Raw genomic sequence first — 13,360 nt, 5'->3', positions numbered from 1 at the left:
TGTCAGCACTCCATCTGTGTTTGGCCTTTTGCCTTCAAGGTTTTTTGAATGCTGCCAGTCAGAGGGTGGCAGGGTTGACTGGGTTGCTGTCCCACTGAGGCCTTTTGCCTCTCTCTTGGATCAGTGAGTCAGCAGGAACTCACTCTCCCTCCTATGCCTGGTGCTGACTTCTGTCCTTAAGGCTAATTGGCTCCATTCATTCATGAACTGAATACCCACCCTGGGCCTGGTTCATTGCAAAGACTGGGCACACAGATGAAAAGGTCTCATCCCTGCTCTCAAGTAACTTACAATCGAATTGGCAGACATACCAAAAAGCAAACAATAATATTATAATACAAGAATCATTTTTAATGGCAGAATATAAAACTACCATGGAAACACTGGAGGAATACCCAGTTCTTGCCTGGGGATTCAGGAAAGGCTACCAGAAGAGCTGGCTTTGAGCTGAGACTCAAAGGATGAGCATCTCCCAAGTCTTCCTGATAAGAGCAACCTAGTGTCCGTGGGGCTGTGAAGTAGAGAGCAGAGGCAGTGGGCTTGGGCTGTCTCTCTAGAGGCCCATCTCAACCCCCTGGAGCCTATCTGAGTCTCATTACTGACCTGTGAGTGTTTATCTTTCTTTGAGTGGAATCCCTGTTTCAGTAGTCAATGTAGTCCATAAATAGACAAGAATACAAGGGATGCCAAGTCTTCCACGCCAGGGAGGGCCTGGGCCAAAGACACAATTTCTTGCCCTATAATGATTCTAACATACTAAAATAATCTGGGCAGTTCCTGTTAGATCAGTTACCTGTTTAGTGAGGGGGCAGTTAGTTTTGTATGCCTCAATTATATTGATAGCCCTTGATCTCAAGTGACGTCCTAAGCCCAACTCTTGGCTACCAGGAAGCTGGAGGAAAACGTGTGCAGGGCAAACCTCATTGTCGCTACAGGAAAGTAACCGTGAATATATCCATGATGACAGGAGTCTCATCTTACACATGGGGTCAGGTTTTAGGATGAGGTGCTGGGAAGTAAAGAGGAAGTAAAAGAGATCAAGTGGTCAGGACCACATTTTGAAGGAAAGCCCCACAGTGACTCTGTTTTTCCTTTTTAATAGTCAGCTAAGGAACGTGGTGGACATAGGGTAGTCAGCACAACTTACTGTTATTTTTACAGACTCGACTCTTGGTGACACACAGCATTCACTTTCTTCCCCAAGTGGATGAGATTGTGGTTTTGGGGAATGGCACCATCTTGGAGAAGGGATCCTACAGCACTCTGTTGGCCAAGAAAGGATTGTTTGCTAAGAATCTGAAAACATTCATAAAACAGACGGGTCCTAAAGACGAGGCCACAGGTATGTGAAGAGGATTGGAACAGGATAGAACTTGGGTAGGGAAGGGGTAGCAGTAGTAAACTACCACTGTTTACCTCCTGAACTGTTCAGTATCCAGTGAACTAAATATGGAAATGAATTATCCAGAGATCCAATATCTGTTCTTTCTGTGTTTTGTGTCTCTGTAAAGAAACACAAACATAGAAACTTTATATCTGAGCCAAACTGGGGGATAATCCTGCTCATATAGTCTCTGACATGCAATCAAAGGGCACTCTTTAGAGGATGACTGGAGGTTTGGGGTGATTAGCCCTTGTGGGAGAGACACCAGTGGCACAAGGGGCTCCCTTTTAGGGAATGTCCTGCTTCTATTGACTCAAGTCACATATTCCACCCCATCTACCTAAATTCATGAAAACCACTTCCTGGACAGCTTTGTAATACCTGGTACTAATAATGTACTGCTAAACTGTTGATAAGCCCTAACAAAGGGATCTTGACTAATACACCAAAAGCCACTGGGTGTTTTGAACCAGAAAAAAAAAGTCATGGCAGTTGCATAGTCTCACAGTATACCACAGGAATAGCCCCTACCCAATACCACTACCAATGGGGTCACTGATTAGCCCCAGTCAGTAATGGAGCCCTGGTCTCTGGGGTCCTTCCCAAGAACCTGCCAGCAGTAGTCCTGTGCATGGTTCTGGGTATCTGCTTCAGGTAGCAATTATCAGCAGGAGGTCAGGACTGAGAAAGCAAGATCTGGAGGGTACAGGGTCATTCCAAAAGTCAATCCGAAGAGGCAGTAACTACAGAGCCTGCAAGTGGGATCACAGTCAGGCCTTGAAGTCAGGACATGTGATGGTTTAAAACCACGAGATTCGGAAAGAAAAGCCTAAACCAAGAAGTCTGTAAGCATTGGTGGGACAGGGCGGGAACAAAGAATACAATGGTGTGGGCTATAGGGACTGGGACCCAGCCCAGGAAAGTGGGGCAGGGATTCCAGCAGAAAGGAAGGGGTCAGAGCTTTCCATCAGTCTTTATATGCTCCGCGACAGGCCTGGAGAAAACAAAAAGCACCTGCTTGGGGACTGAAGATCTCAAGCAAAGGGCAGTGTCTGATGCTGGATACCCCTGAGTTACTGCTCAGTCAACCACATCACCACAACCTGGACAGTTTTCTCCTTCTAATTCTACCTTTATTTTTTTATTTTTTATTTTAAAATTCATTTATTTATGGCTGTGTTGGGTCTTCATTTTTGTGCGAGGGCTTTCTCTAGTTGTGGCAAGTGGGGGCCACTCTTCATCATGGTGCACGGGCCTTTCACTGTCGTGGCCTCTCTTGTTGCGGAGCACAGGCTCCAGACGCGCAGGCTCAGTAGTTGTGGCTCACGGGCCTAGTTGCTCCGCAGCATGTGGGATCTTCCCAGACCAGGGCTCGAACCCGTGTCTCCTGCATTAGCAGGCAGATTCTCAACCACTGTGCCACCAGGGAAGCCCTCTCCTTCTAATTCTAAACTTTTTTTTTCTGATTTGTGTTTCTGAGTTTCTAAGTTCTGTTTATAAACCCCCATGTGTAGAGAGCCCCTTTGAAAAATCCTATCTTTTGTGTACAAAGGACAGTTTGCAAAACAGCTCATTAAACCCTTGTTCTGGGAAACATTGATAGGCCATTTCTGCGAAGTTGTATAAGCCCCACTGCCTGGCATGCTGTTGTGTTGGTTCTGGGGCTTAAGGTACAGACTACAAGATGGTAGAATAAAGGGAAGGTCAGGAGGGCAAAGGTAACCTATATCAATATTGGCTCTGTGTATTTCCTAATTAGCTGCCATAACAAAACACTACAAATTGGGTGTCTTAAACAACAGAAATGTATTGTCTCACAATAGAAGAGGCTAGAAGTCCAAAATCAAGGTGTCAATAAGATTGGTTCCTTCTGAAGGCAATAGGGGAGGATCTATTCCATGTCTTTCTCCTAGCTTCTGGTGGTTTGCTGGCATTCTTTGGCATCCTTCACATCAGTCTCTGCCTTCATCTTCACATGGTGTTATACCTTATGTGCATTTGTGTCCAAATTTCCCCTTTTTACAAGGACATCAGACATATTGGATCAGGGGCCCATGCTAATGGGCCTAATAGAGATGTTCTCTATTTGGTGAGAACTTTTCTTTAGATCTTTGGACATGGTTTCCTGTTGTTCTTTGAATATATTTATCATAGCTGATTTTAAGTCTTTGTCCGGTAAGTCCAATATGTGTGCTTCCTCGAGTACAGTTTCTTTTGACTGCTTTTTTCCTGTGTACAGTCCAATACTTCCCTGATTCCTTGTATGTCTCATAATTTTTTGTTGAAAACTGGTCTTTTTTTTTTTTTAAAACATCTTTATTGGAGTATAATTGCTTTACAGTGGTGTGTTAGTTTTTGCTGTATAACAAAGTGAATCAGCTATACATATACATATATCCCCATATCTTCTCCCTCTTGCGTCTCCCTCCCACCCTCCCTATCCCACCCCTCTAGGTGGTCACAAAGAACCGAGCTGATCTCCCTGTGCTATGCAGCTGCTTCCCACTAGCTATCTATTTTACATTTGGTAGTATATATAAGTCCATGCCACTCTCTCACTTCGTCCTAGCTTACCCTTCCCCCTCCCTGTGTCCTCAAGTCCATTCTCTACATCTGTGTTTTTATTCCTGTCCTGCCCCTAGGTTCTTCATAGCCATTTTTTTCTTTTTTCTTTTTTTTTAAGATTCCATATATATGTGTTAGCATACAGTATTTGTTTTTCTCTTTCTGACTAACTTCACTCTGTATGACAGACTCTAACTCCATCCACCTCACTACAAATAACTCAATTTCGTTTCTTTTTATGCCTGAGTAATATTCCATTGTATATATGTGCCATATCTTCTTTATCCATTCATCTGTCAATGGACACTTAGGTTGCTTCCATGTCCTGGCTATTGTAAATAGAGCTGCAATGAACATTGTGGTACATGACTCTTTTTGAATTATGGTTTTCTCAGGGTATATGCCCAGTAGTGGGATTGCTGGGTCGTATGGTAGTTCTGTTTTTAATTTTTTAAGCAACCTCCATACTGTTCTCCATAGTGGTTTTATCAATTTACATTCCCACCAACAGTGCAAGAGGGTCCTCTTTTCTCTACACCCTCTCCAGCATTTATTGTTTGTAGATTTTTTGATGATGGCCATTCTGACTGGTGTGAGGTGATACCTCATTGTGATTTTGATTTGTATTTCTCTAATGATTAGTGATGTTGAGCATTCTTTCATGTGTTTGTTGGCAATCTGTATATCTACTTTGGAGAAATATCTATCTAGGTCTTCTTCCCATTTTTGGTTTGGGGTGTTTTTTTGATACCGAGCTGCATGAGCTGATTGTAAATTTTGGAGATTAATCCTTTGTCAGTTGCTTCGTTTGCAAATATTTTCTCCCATTCTGAGGGTTGTCTTTTGGTCTTGTTTATGGTTTCCTTTGCTGTGCAAAATGTTTTAAGTTTCATTAGGTCCCATATGGTTATTTTTGTTTTTATTTCCATTTCTCTAGGAGGTGGGTCAAAAAGGATCTTGCTGTGATTTATGTCATAGAGTGTTCTTCCTATGTTTTCCTCTAAGAGTTTTATAGTGTCTGGCTTTACATTTAGGTCTTTAATCCATTTTGAGTTTATTTTTGTGTATGGTGTTAGAAAGTGTTCTAATTTCATTCTTTTACATGTAGCTGTCCAGTTTCCCCAGCACCACTTATTGAAGAGGCTGTCTTTTCTCCATTGTATATTCTTGCCTCCTTTATCAAAAATAAGGTGACCATATGTGGGTGGGTTTATCTCTGGGTTTTCTATTCTGTTCCATTGATCTATATTTCTGTTTTTGTGCCAGTACCATACTGTCTTGATTACTGAAAACCGGTCATTTTAAATAGTGTAACAATTCTGGAAATATGATCTCTCTCCCCTCCATCTTCAACCAGGGTTTGCTATTGTTGTTCCTCCTGTTTAGTTTCCTGAACTAATTCTGTTAAGTCTACAATCTTTGTCTCATGTGGCCATAGAAGTCCCTGCTTGGTTAGCTTAGTGGTCAGATAATGATTGGACAGAGATTTCCTCAATTGCCTGGAATCGATACGTCACTCAGCCTTTGCTGAGAGGCTCTGTGGGGATGGGGGGTGGGGGTGGACATGTCTAACATGCCAGCAGGCAATTTATAGTTCTGCCTCAGCCTTTTTTCCCTGCTTGCACAGAGTCTGAAGGTAAGCCAGAGGTAAGAGAATAGGACATTCTCAAGTCTTTCTTGGGTTGGCATGAGTGCAACCCTACACATGTGTATGACATTCTCGATTGCCAGAAATATACTGAAGATATCAAAGCTCCCTATGGATATCTTATTCCCCAGGTTTTTTTTCCTCTTAAGTTCTTGGTCAGTTTCTTCTTTGCCCCAACCGTTATCACTGCCTCAGGCAGCTGTGATGTTAAACAACTACTGCTGATTGTTAGAGTCAACTCCAAGTCAGGTTCAATAAAGACAAGCCCTGTGAATGGGGTTTTCCAGGGAACTGCCAGACAGGTCAAATAATGACAATTCTCCAGCAGTGAGGTTTTGAGCATGTTCTGAATCCACTCTGTTCCTTCCAGCAGCTGCTAGGCTGGTGATTTTCATGGTTACAATGATTGTGAGGCTGTTGGTTTTCTAGGCTACAGCAGATCTAAGGAGAGGGGAATAGGAATAGGGTAAATTAAACTATTACAAAACTTACTGTTCTTTCTGAGATTTAACCACTTTTCTTAAATAAATGCTCCTGGATTGTTGCAAGCCTTTGGTTAATTTCAAAGTTATGGAAAATTTGATTTTGATTTTGACAATTTTTGGCCAGTATGCTCACTGCTTTTACAGAGGTATCAATTTCTGGAGGTCATAACTCTACCATTTTCACAGACCAAGCTGTTTTACCTTTTATTTTCAGGATATGTTTTTTTGTTTGTTTGTTTTTTATTTTATTTATTTATTTAAATTTATTTATTTAATTTATCTATTTTTGGCTGCATTGGTTCTTTGTTGCTGCACGAGGGCTTTCTCTAGTTGCAAGCGAGCAGGGGCTACTCTTCATTGCAGTGCACGTGCTTCTCATTGCGGTGGCCTCTCCTGCTGCAGAGCAAGGGCTCCAGGTGCGTGGGCTTCGGTAGCTGTGGCACCCAGGCTTAGTTGCTCCTTGGCATGTGGGATCCTCCCGGACCAGGGCTCGAACCCATGTCCCCCACATTGGCAGGCAGACTCCCAACCACTGCGCCACCAGGGAAGCCCCCAGGATATGTTTTTTAAAATGCTTTAAATTAATAAAATTTCTCAAATTATTTGAATTTCAAGCAGAACATTTTAAATTTACACTCACTTTTTTAGTCATTTCTGGGGATTATGACTCTTCTGTCTACTGTAACCCTTAAAAGTTCTTTCCTGCTCCAAAGGAACTTACAAGCTTCTGGGAATATTCTTCTCCTTTTTGACCGTTTCTCTTCCAGTGGAATATTAACTCACCTCTCCCTTATCCTGGTATTTTTCAATGAGATGTCCTAATAAATAGTATTTCTGGAGTAAAAGATTCCAACCTGTGTGTACATCTGGGATCTCTTATTAAGACCAACAAGATCAGAAAAGACTTCTCTTCTTGTTCATAGGGCTATGACAGCTCTATGCAGCTATCTCCCTAACCTTTGATGTGTCTCCTAGTCAATGAGGACAGTGAAGAAGATGACTATGGGCTGATGCCCAGTGTGGAGGAAATCCCTGAAGATGTGGCCTCCTTGTCCATGAAAAGAGAGAACAGTTTTCATCGAACATTTAGTCGCAGGTTGGTCATATATTCAGCTGGCAGCCCCCATCACTTCCATAGTTCCACTTGATCATTCTCTTTTTCTCTGTGGACTTTTCCTGAGTGTCCACAAGGACGCTCCAGCTCTTCTTTTGTTTCCCTGCATGGGGAGGAGGGTTGGGGTGGTGTGTTTCCCCCATGACCATCTGCTCTGAAATGCACTTTGATGTGAGCAGAGCAACTGTGACACCTGCTTGCAAGAAGACCCTCGGGATGCATCTACATGCTCAGGAAGGCTTCCCCTCTCAATCTCTCAGTTCTAGGTCCAGTAGCAGGCGTCTGAAGTCCTTAAAAGACTTGAAAACTCGGAATGTGAATATCCTGAAGGAGGAGGAAGAACCAGTGAAAGGACAAAAACTAATTAAGAAGGAATTCATACAAACTGGAAAGGTAAACACCACAGTAAAAAGTACCATTAGAGGTGATATAAGGCTTGGGATTTGAACATTTTTAAGTTTCATGACTTGAATACATATCTACAGAGGGATATGTCTTGTGTGCTTTGCCAGTCTTTAAATTTATCATTGAAATGTTAGCAGAGGCTCTGGGCTTTTTATCAAATTGTATTTCCATGAAGAATGACATGTTTCCTGTGAATATCCTCATACTACACTTCATGAGTGTTTGATTCCATTCTGATATGTGGTAAAAACAAAAATGCTTTGAGATGCAATTCCGGGAGCCACAGAACACCAATATATCAAGCTCATAGCACACAATTCAAATTAATAAAACTTAGAACCAAGCTCTTAAATTTCAGATCTTAACTTAAACATTAATAAAACAGATTCCAAGGTCTGTGGTATAGCCTTATCTGTCCCACTCTGTTTTTATATCTTTTCCTCTTAATTGCATCTAGAAGCTCATTAATAATCTGATGGTTATTTACCCTGCATTATATTTCAGCATTGATTATCATCCTGGCCCAGTACAGAAATGTGATCACAGACTACCAAATTTTGCCACCTGCTATCCACTTTCCAAAGGACTGTACTCCCCCTATGATTGGTATTCTAGGTAACTCCTCACCAAAAGCCGCTAGGAACTCTACTAATATTGAGGTGGGGGTTTTGCAGGTGAAGTTCTCCATCTACCTGAAATACCTACAAGCAATAGGATGGTGTTCGATATTCTTCATTATCTTTGGGTTTGTGCTCTATTCCGTGTCTTTTATCGGATCGAACCTCTGGCTCAGTGCTTGGACCCGTGACTCTAAAACCTTCAATAGCACCAACTATCCAGCCTCTCAGAGGGACCTGAGAGTTGGCGTCTATGGAGCTCTGGGATTAGCACAAGGTATGTGTGACGGCTACGGCAGCCATCTCTGAGACAGTCTGTCAGGTCCACGTCCTTTGCCTGGACTCATGAAAAATTTGCTATTATGTCCTGCACAAGTCTTCAGGGATCCCTGTGCATGGTGCTGACTAAACTGGTTCCATTTCCAGGCATATTTGTGCTCATAGCAAATCTCTGGAGTGTCTATGGTTCCGTCCATGCAGCAAACATTCTTCACAAGCAGCTGCTGAACAATATCCTTCGAGTACCCATGAGTTTTTTTGACACAACACCCATTGGCCGGATAGTGAACAGGTTTGCTGGTGTAAGTATCTCAAGGGCTGTAAGACGTGTTTATATTCTGAGGATCTTTTTATTTCTGACAGGGAAAGAATTCTCATGTGCCCCTAGTCAACACTGGGCAGTTCCAGTTCTTTGGTCCACTCAGCATGCAGATATTTCTTGAACACCTTGTGTGAGGTCCTAAGGATCCTGGGGTTACAGGGATGAACAACTCTTTCCCTTTAAGTAGCTCACCATCTAATGAGGGGGACGGCCAAGGAAGTAAAGGATTATGATAGAATATAGGAAAACCAGTAACAACGATGTGTACAGTGGCATTCTCGGAGTACAAAAGAGTGACAGAGAAAAGAAACCAGCTCAACCTGGGTGACTGAGGGTGGGAAATGTCAGAAAAGGAGGGACTTAACTCTAGAAGTTAGCCAGGGAGATGGCGGGGGTAGGGGATGGGTGAGTGGCAGAAGCAGGATGTGAAGGATTACTCTGCAGAGGGAAAAAACACAAGTAAAAGCACTATCACTAGTTGTGACAGTGAATAAAAGAGATAGCAGGACAGCCCTTTGCTTGGTCGCTGCTTCCATCCCGAAACTCCCATCTTTGATGCTTTAAAAATAAGTAAACGAGGTCTGGATTGTGGAATCCTATGATTTTAATGGGGTTCTCCATCGACTGCAGATTCTGGGACTCTTAGCATTCATTCATTCAACATATATTGAGTACCTTCTATGAGCCAAGGACTGTACTAGGCATTGGGATGCTCAGTAAATGTTAAGATCATATAGATGGCTCTCTTCCATGGGCCAGACTGAAGTCATTGATTCTCAATGAACATAAGGTGGAAATTTCAGGAACAGAGGAAACTAGACAATTCTGAATAATATTCAACTATCACCAACAGAATTTTCAGTCTTCTGTTTGTAGAAGAGGGTGCACATTTAAAAAAAATGTCTGAGGAGCTCTGAGGCCTTATTTGTTTGGTCTTGGAGCAGACACAGAAAGTCTAGCTCCCAGCCCACCGGCAGGTTCTGGGGACATGGTGACTGCTTCAGAAGTGGGCAGGCCCCCACTTGTCACCTTCCTCTGGAACAAAGATGGTTGGGTATGATGTCACTGGAGACAACTTAAATGGGCTTTCTGCTCTTAAATAAAACCTAAAAAAGTACACAATTTTGGATGGGGAGATTTCACACAGGAATTTTGCAAATGTTGCACACTCTTTTCTGCTGTTGTTATATATAATATATATATATATATATATATATATATATATATATAATTAATCTTCTGAAAAAGAGATCTTACTGTGAGTTACTTAGGCAACAGTCATATTTTGCTAACTGCTTTTGCATGAAAAAGGAAACTGTCATTAATTATATAGTATGTTTTGCGGAGGAGGTGGCTCAGACCATAAAGGAGAATTAGACCTAGGGTCCTCTGGAGCCAATGACTGAGCCCTTAAGAGGAGATAAAGGAGGGGGTGGAGGAAGGAAAGATGGAGAATCTGTGCCAGGTAAGGGTCAAAATTAATCTGCATAGAACTAATAGCTGGTGAGGATTTCTTTTTTTCTTTCAGCCCTGGACATATAGTTATTTGCATTCTGATGTGACTGAGCAAATTCCCTGCTGGAACTGAGAAGATGTAAAATGTCATAGGAATTCATTAGCACACCCTCTCTCCTTCTTACGTGTCCCTAGGATATCTCCACGGTGGATGACACCCTCCCCACGTCTTTGCGCAGCTGGGTTTTGTGCTTCCTGGGCATCACCAGCACCCTGGTCATGATCTGCCTGGCCACTCCAGTCTTCGTCGTCGTCATCATCCCTCTTGGCATCATTTATGTGTCTGTTCAGGTAGGTTTGGAAATGGCTAGGTTTCCTTCCTTCTCTACTTATAAAAGCCCAAGCTCCTTCCTGAGACTCTTCTCTTGTGTTTATTGCTAGTCACTCTCCCCCCTCCAGCATCTTCCTCACTGAGCCAGATATTAACATACCAAGGAGCCTGTAGGCCATTTTCTGAAGCTGAAGTGTTAGCACTGATGGGTGGGTGGAAGTTTCACGGTCAATCTCACCTTAACTGCTGCCCCGCACCCCGCAAGTCTAAGTGGGGCATATTTATGTTTGGATCCAAGACTATTTTGAGGTTGGCTCTGGACAAAGTCTTGAAGCTCTGTAAGACCCTTCACGATGGTAAGGTAATTGGTTGCTTCTAGAAGAGTTGTGCTAAGGCTGCTTCCTTGGTTGGCTTAGGATTATCTACTTGGAGAAGTCCCTCAGCAGGAGCCTGGTCTCTTTTCACTTCAGGGCAGCTCTCCTTTCACTGGGGTGTCTGTGGATGGCTTAGGCTCAATTCCAGTGTGTTCTTGAGGACACAGCTTAAGAGCCAAGCCTCACAGAAAAACTAGAGCAAGTGCAAGGGGCTCCACGCCCATGATAAAAACTGATGAGGGGAGGGAAGCTGTGGAGAGAATTCTTGTTCCACCATTTACCTTTGGGATGAATTGATCACCTTGAGAAAACAATTCTGAAGCCCTTCAGTCAAGGGCAGACTTGTGGCCTGTGGTAAGTTGACACCCCCTGGTGTTTGTGTTGAGTTCCTCAGGAACATTGTCATCTTTGTCAGTAACAAACCAACAAATAAGAGGCAGGATATTTGAGGAAATTTCCAGGTATAACATTTTGAATTCTGACTCTCAAATGCCCAGTTCTTCCCTAGTTTTAACAAATCCTCTTGGAATCTAGTAGCACCACTAAGCCACCCCACTGAACCTCCCCCTTCAGCCTGTGCTATTACATCCAGTTCCAGTTCTTAGACCCTCAGCATTCCACACACCTCCAAACGATCTTTACCTTCACACACTGTCAAAGCACAATTTTGATCACTTACCTGATTCTATTCAATTTTTATCAAAACCTTGGCATACCTTTCTTGGACCATTTACTGCCCATCTCCACTTTCCACACCCCTCGGTTCCCAGCAGCATTTATAAAATCTTTTAGAGACTGTTTTTCTAACCACTACAAAACTGTCATTTAGACAATATGTGCAGATTCTTGGGACCATACGGATTAGGCTGACAAAAATCCTTACGTGGTTTGAAAATTCCAACCTCTAGGGCTGAGGTGTGGTGTCCTCGCTTTCGTGCTCCTCTGTTCCCTCCAACCCCAGATCTTCCCATCATCCTCTTCCTCTGAGCCTCTCTCATTTCTCCTCTGGTCAGAGATGAGACCAGAGCCGCTTCTCTGTTCAGATGTGAGCTGTGGCCTCAATGTAAAGAATACTGGGTCACGGCCATGAAGGAAGAAGTATAGCATATGTGATACGATTGTATGACTGAGTCTTCACTTTTTTGGGTCCAGATATTTTATGTGGCTACTTCCCGCCAGCTGAGACGACTGGACTCTGTCACCAGGTCCCCAATCTACTCTCACTTTAGTGAGACTGTGTCAGGTTTGTCTGTTATCCGCGCTTTTGAGCACCAGGAGCGATTTCTAAAGCACAATGAGATGGCGACGGACACCAACCAGAAATGTGTCTTTTCCTGGATTACCTCCAACAGGTGAGGCTGCCCCTGGATATTCACCCAAATATGTGCTTCGGGGTTCTGCACTTTCGACATTAGCTGTGGGAGGGCAGGCGTGGCCAGTGTTGTGAAATTCACTCTTGCCAAACACGCCTGTCATGTGAGTAGAGAGGAGAAAGCATGAGCTTTGGAGTCAGAGACTGGGTCCCTCTGTCTGCTCTGCCATTTACCAAGCTGGGTGAATTGTCTTGACCCCTCTCAGGAAAATCTCATTTTCTTTGTTTGTACAATGGCTGGAACACAACCTACCTCACAGGTTTATTGAGGAAGTCACATGGCATCTGTGAGCATTTGATAACCCAGGTACTGTTCAGGTGCTGGGTGAACTGGACATTCTGTTTGCTTCCCTGAGAACGGATGTGAGATTCTCCGTAGGCAGGACTTTTTTGTCACCACCCTCTTTGTAGGGTGGTGAAAGAAGCAGAGGTTGGAGGGAGGAAAGCTGGGAAATTTTAGGCAAAATCAATGATGACAGAAATGAAAAGCTCACATCCTGTGAGGTGAATCCAAAAAGGGTGAGCATTCTTGATTCCTCCAGCTTCATTAGACCCTGGCAAGAAGTCATGTGTCCTTGGGGGAGGAAGGTCTTTTTCAGGAAGTGAAAACTCTTGAGTGGCTTCTACACTGTCTTGCGATGTGAAGGGCAGGCTAATGATGCTTAGTATTACCTGGAACATGGAGAGGTCAGAAATTTGATTGTAAAGAGATTTTATATCTTAGATACTTTCCAAGAAGGAAACAGGCATAAGAGTCAATTTTCTGTTGGACCCCCATTGTAAAATATGTATAATATTTATTTGTACACATGCTAGAATTATTCAAATTTAGTTAAATACATTTTACTGGGAAAGTCAGTTTTCATAAATTACATCAATCTACATACTATTCAGTTCTCTACAAAGCCCGACATACCTCCCTGTCGTCAGCTCACACCTAATTTCCCTCCACCTCCAGCTTCTTCTCTACCTTTTTAAATCATGAAATCAGACAGGGTACATTGAACCT

At 43.0% G+C, this 13,360-nt stretch overlaps 2 protein-coding genes across 5 annotated transcripts in view; one reads left to right on the top strand and one right to left on the bottom strand.

The window, feature by feature from the left end:
- Positions 1-13,360, top strand: part of ABCC2 (ATP binding cassette subfamily C member 2) — a 62,402-nt gene that overhangs the window by 38,761 nt on the left and 10,281 nt on the right. For all 4 annotated transcript variants that reach the window (XM_059900500.1, XM_059900503.1, XM_059900501.1 and 1 more), the window contains 7 exons: positions 1,162-1,342; positions 7,058-7,178; positions 7,457-7,589; positions 8,276-8,495; positions 8,645-8,799; positions 10,470-10,625; positions 12,132-12,331. In XM_059900500.1, the coding sequence (XP_059756483.1) occupies positions 1,162-1,342; positions 7,058-7,178; positions 7,457-7,589; positions 8,276-8,495; positions 8,645-8,799; positions 10,470-10,625; positions 12,132-12,331 (1,166 nt within the window). The remainder of the gene's footprint in view (positions 1-1,161; positions 1,343-7,057; positions 7,179-7,456; positions 7,590-8,275; positions 8,496-8,644; positions 8,800-10,469; positions 10,626-12,131; positions 12,332-13,360) is intronic.
- Positions 12,631-13,360, bottom strand: part of DNMBP (dynamin binding protein) — a 154,341-nt gene continuing 153,611 nt past the window's right edge. The window contains exon 18 of the transcript XR_009498046.1: positions 12,631-13,023. The gene's annotated coding sequence lies outside the window, so the exon portion shown is untranslated. The remainder of the gene's footprint in view (positions 13,024-13,360) is intronic.

Source organism: Balaenoptera ricei, chromosome 16, assembly GCF_028023285.1.
Source record: "Balaenoptera ricei isolate mBalRic1 chromosome 16, mBalRic1.hap2, whole genome shotgun sequence".
Lineage (NCBI taxonomy): Eukaryota > Metazoa > Chordata > Mammalia > Artiodactyla > Balaenopteridae > Balaenoptera > Balaenoptera ricei.
Note: the sequence above shows the minus strand (reverse complement) of the source record. Positions and strands in the feature narration are given on the sequence as shown.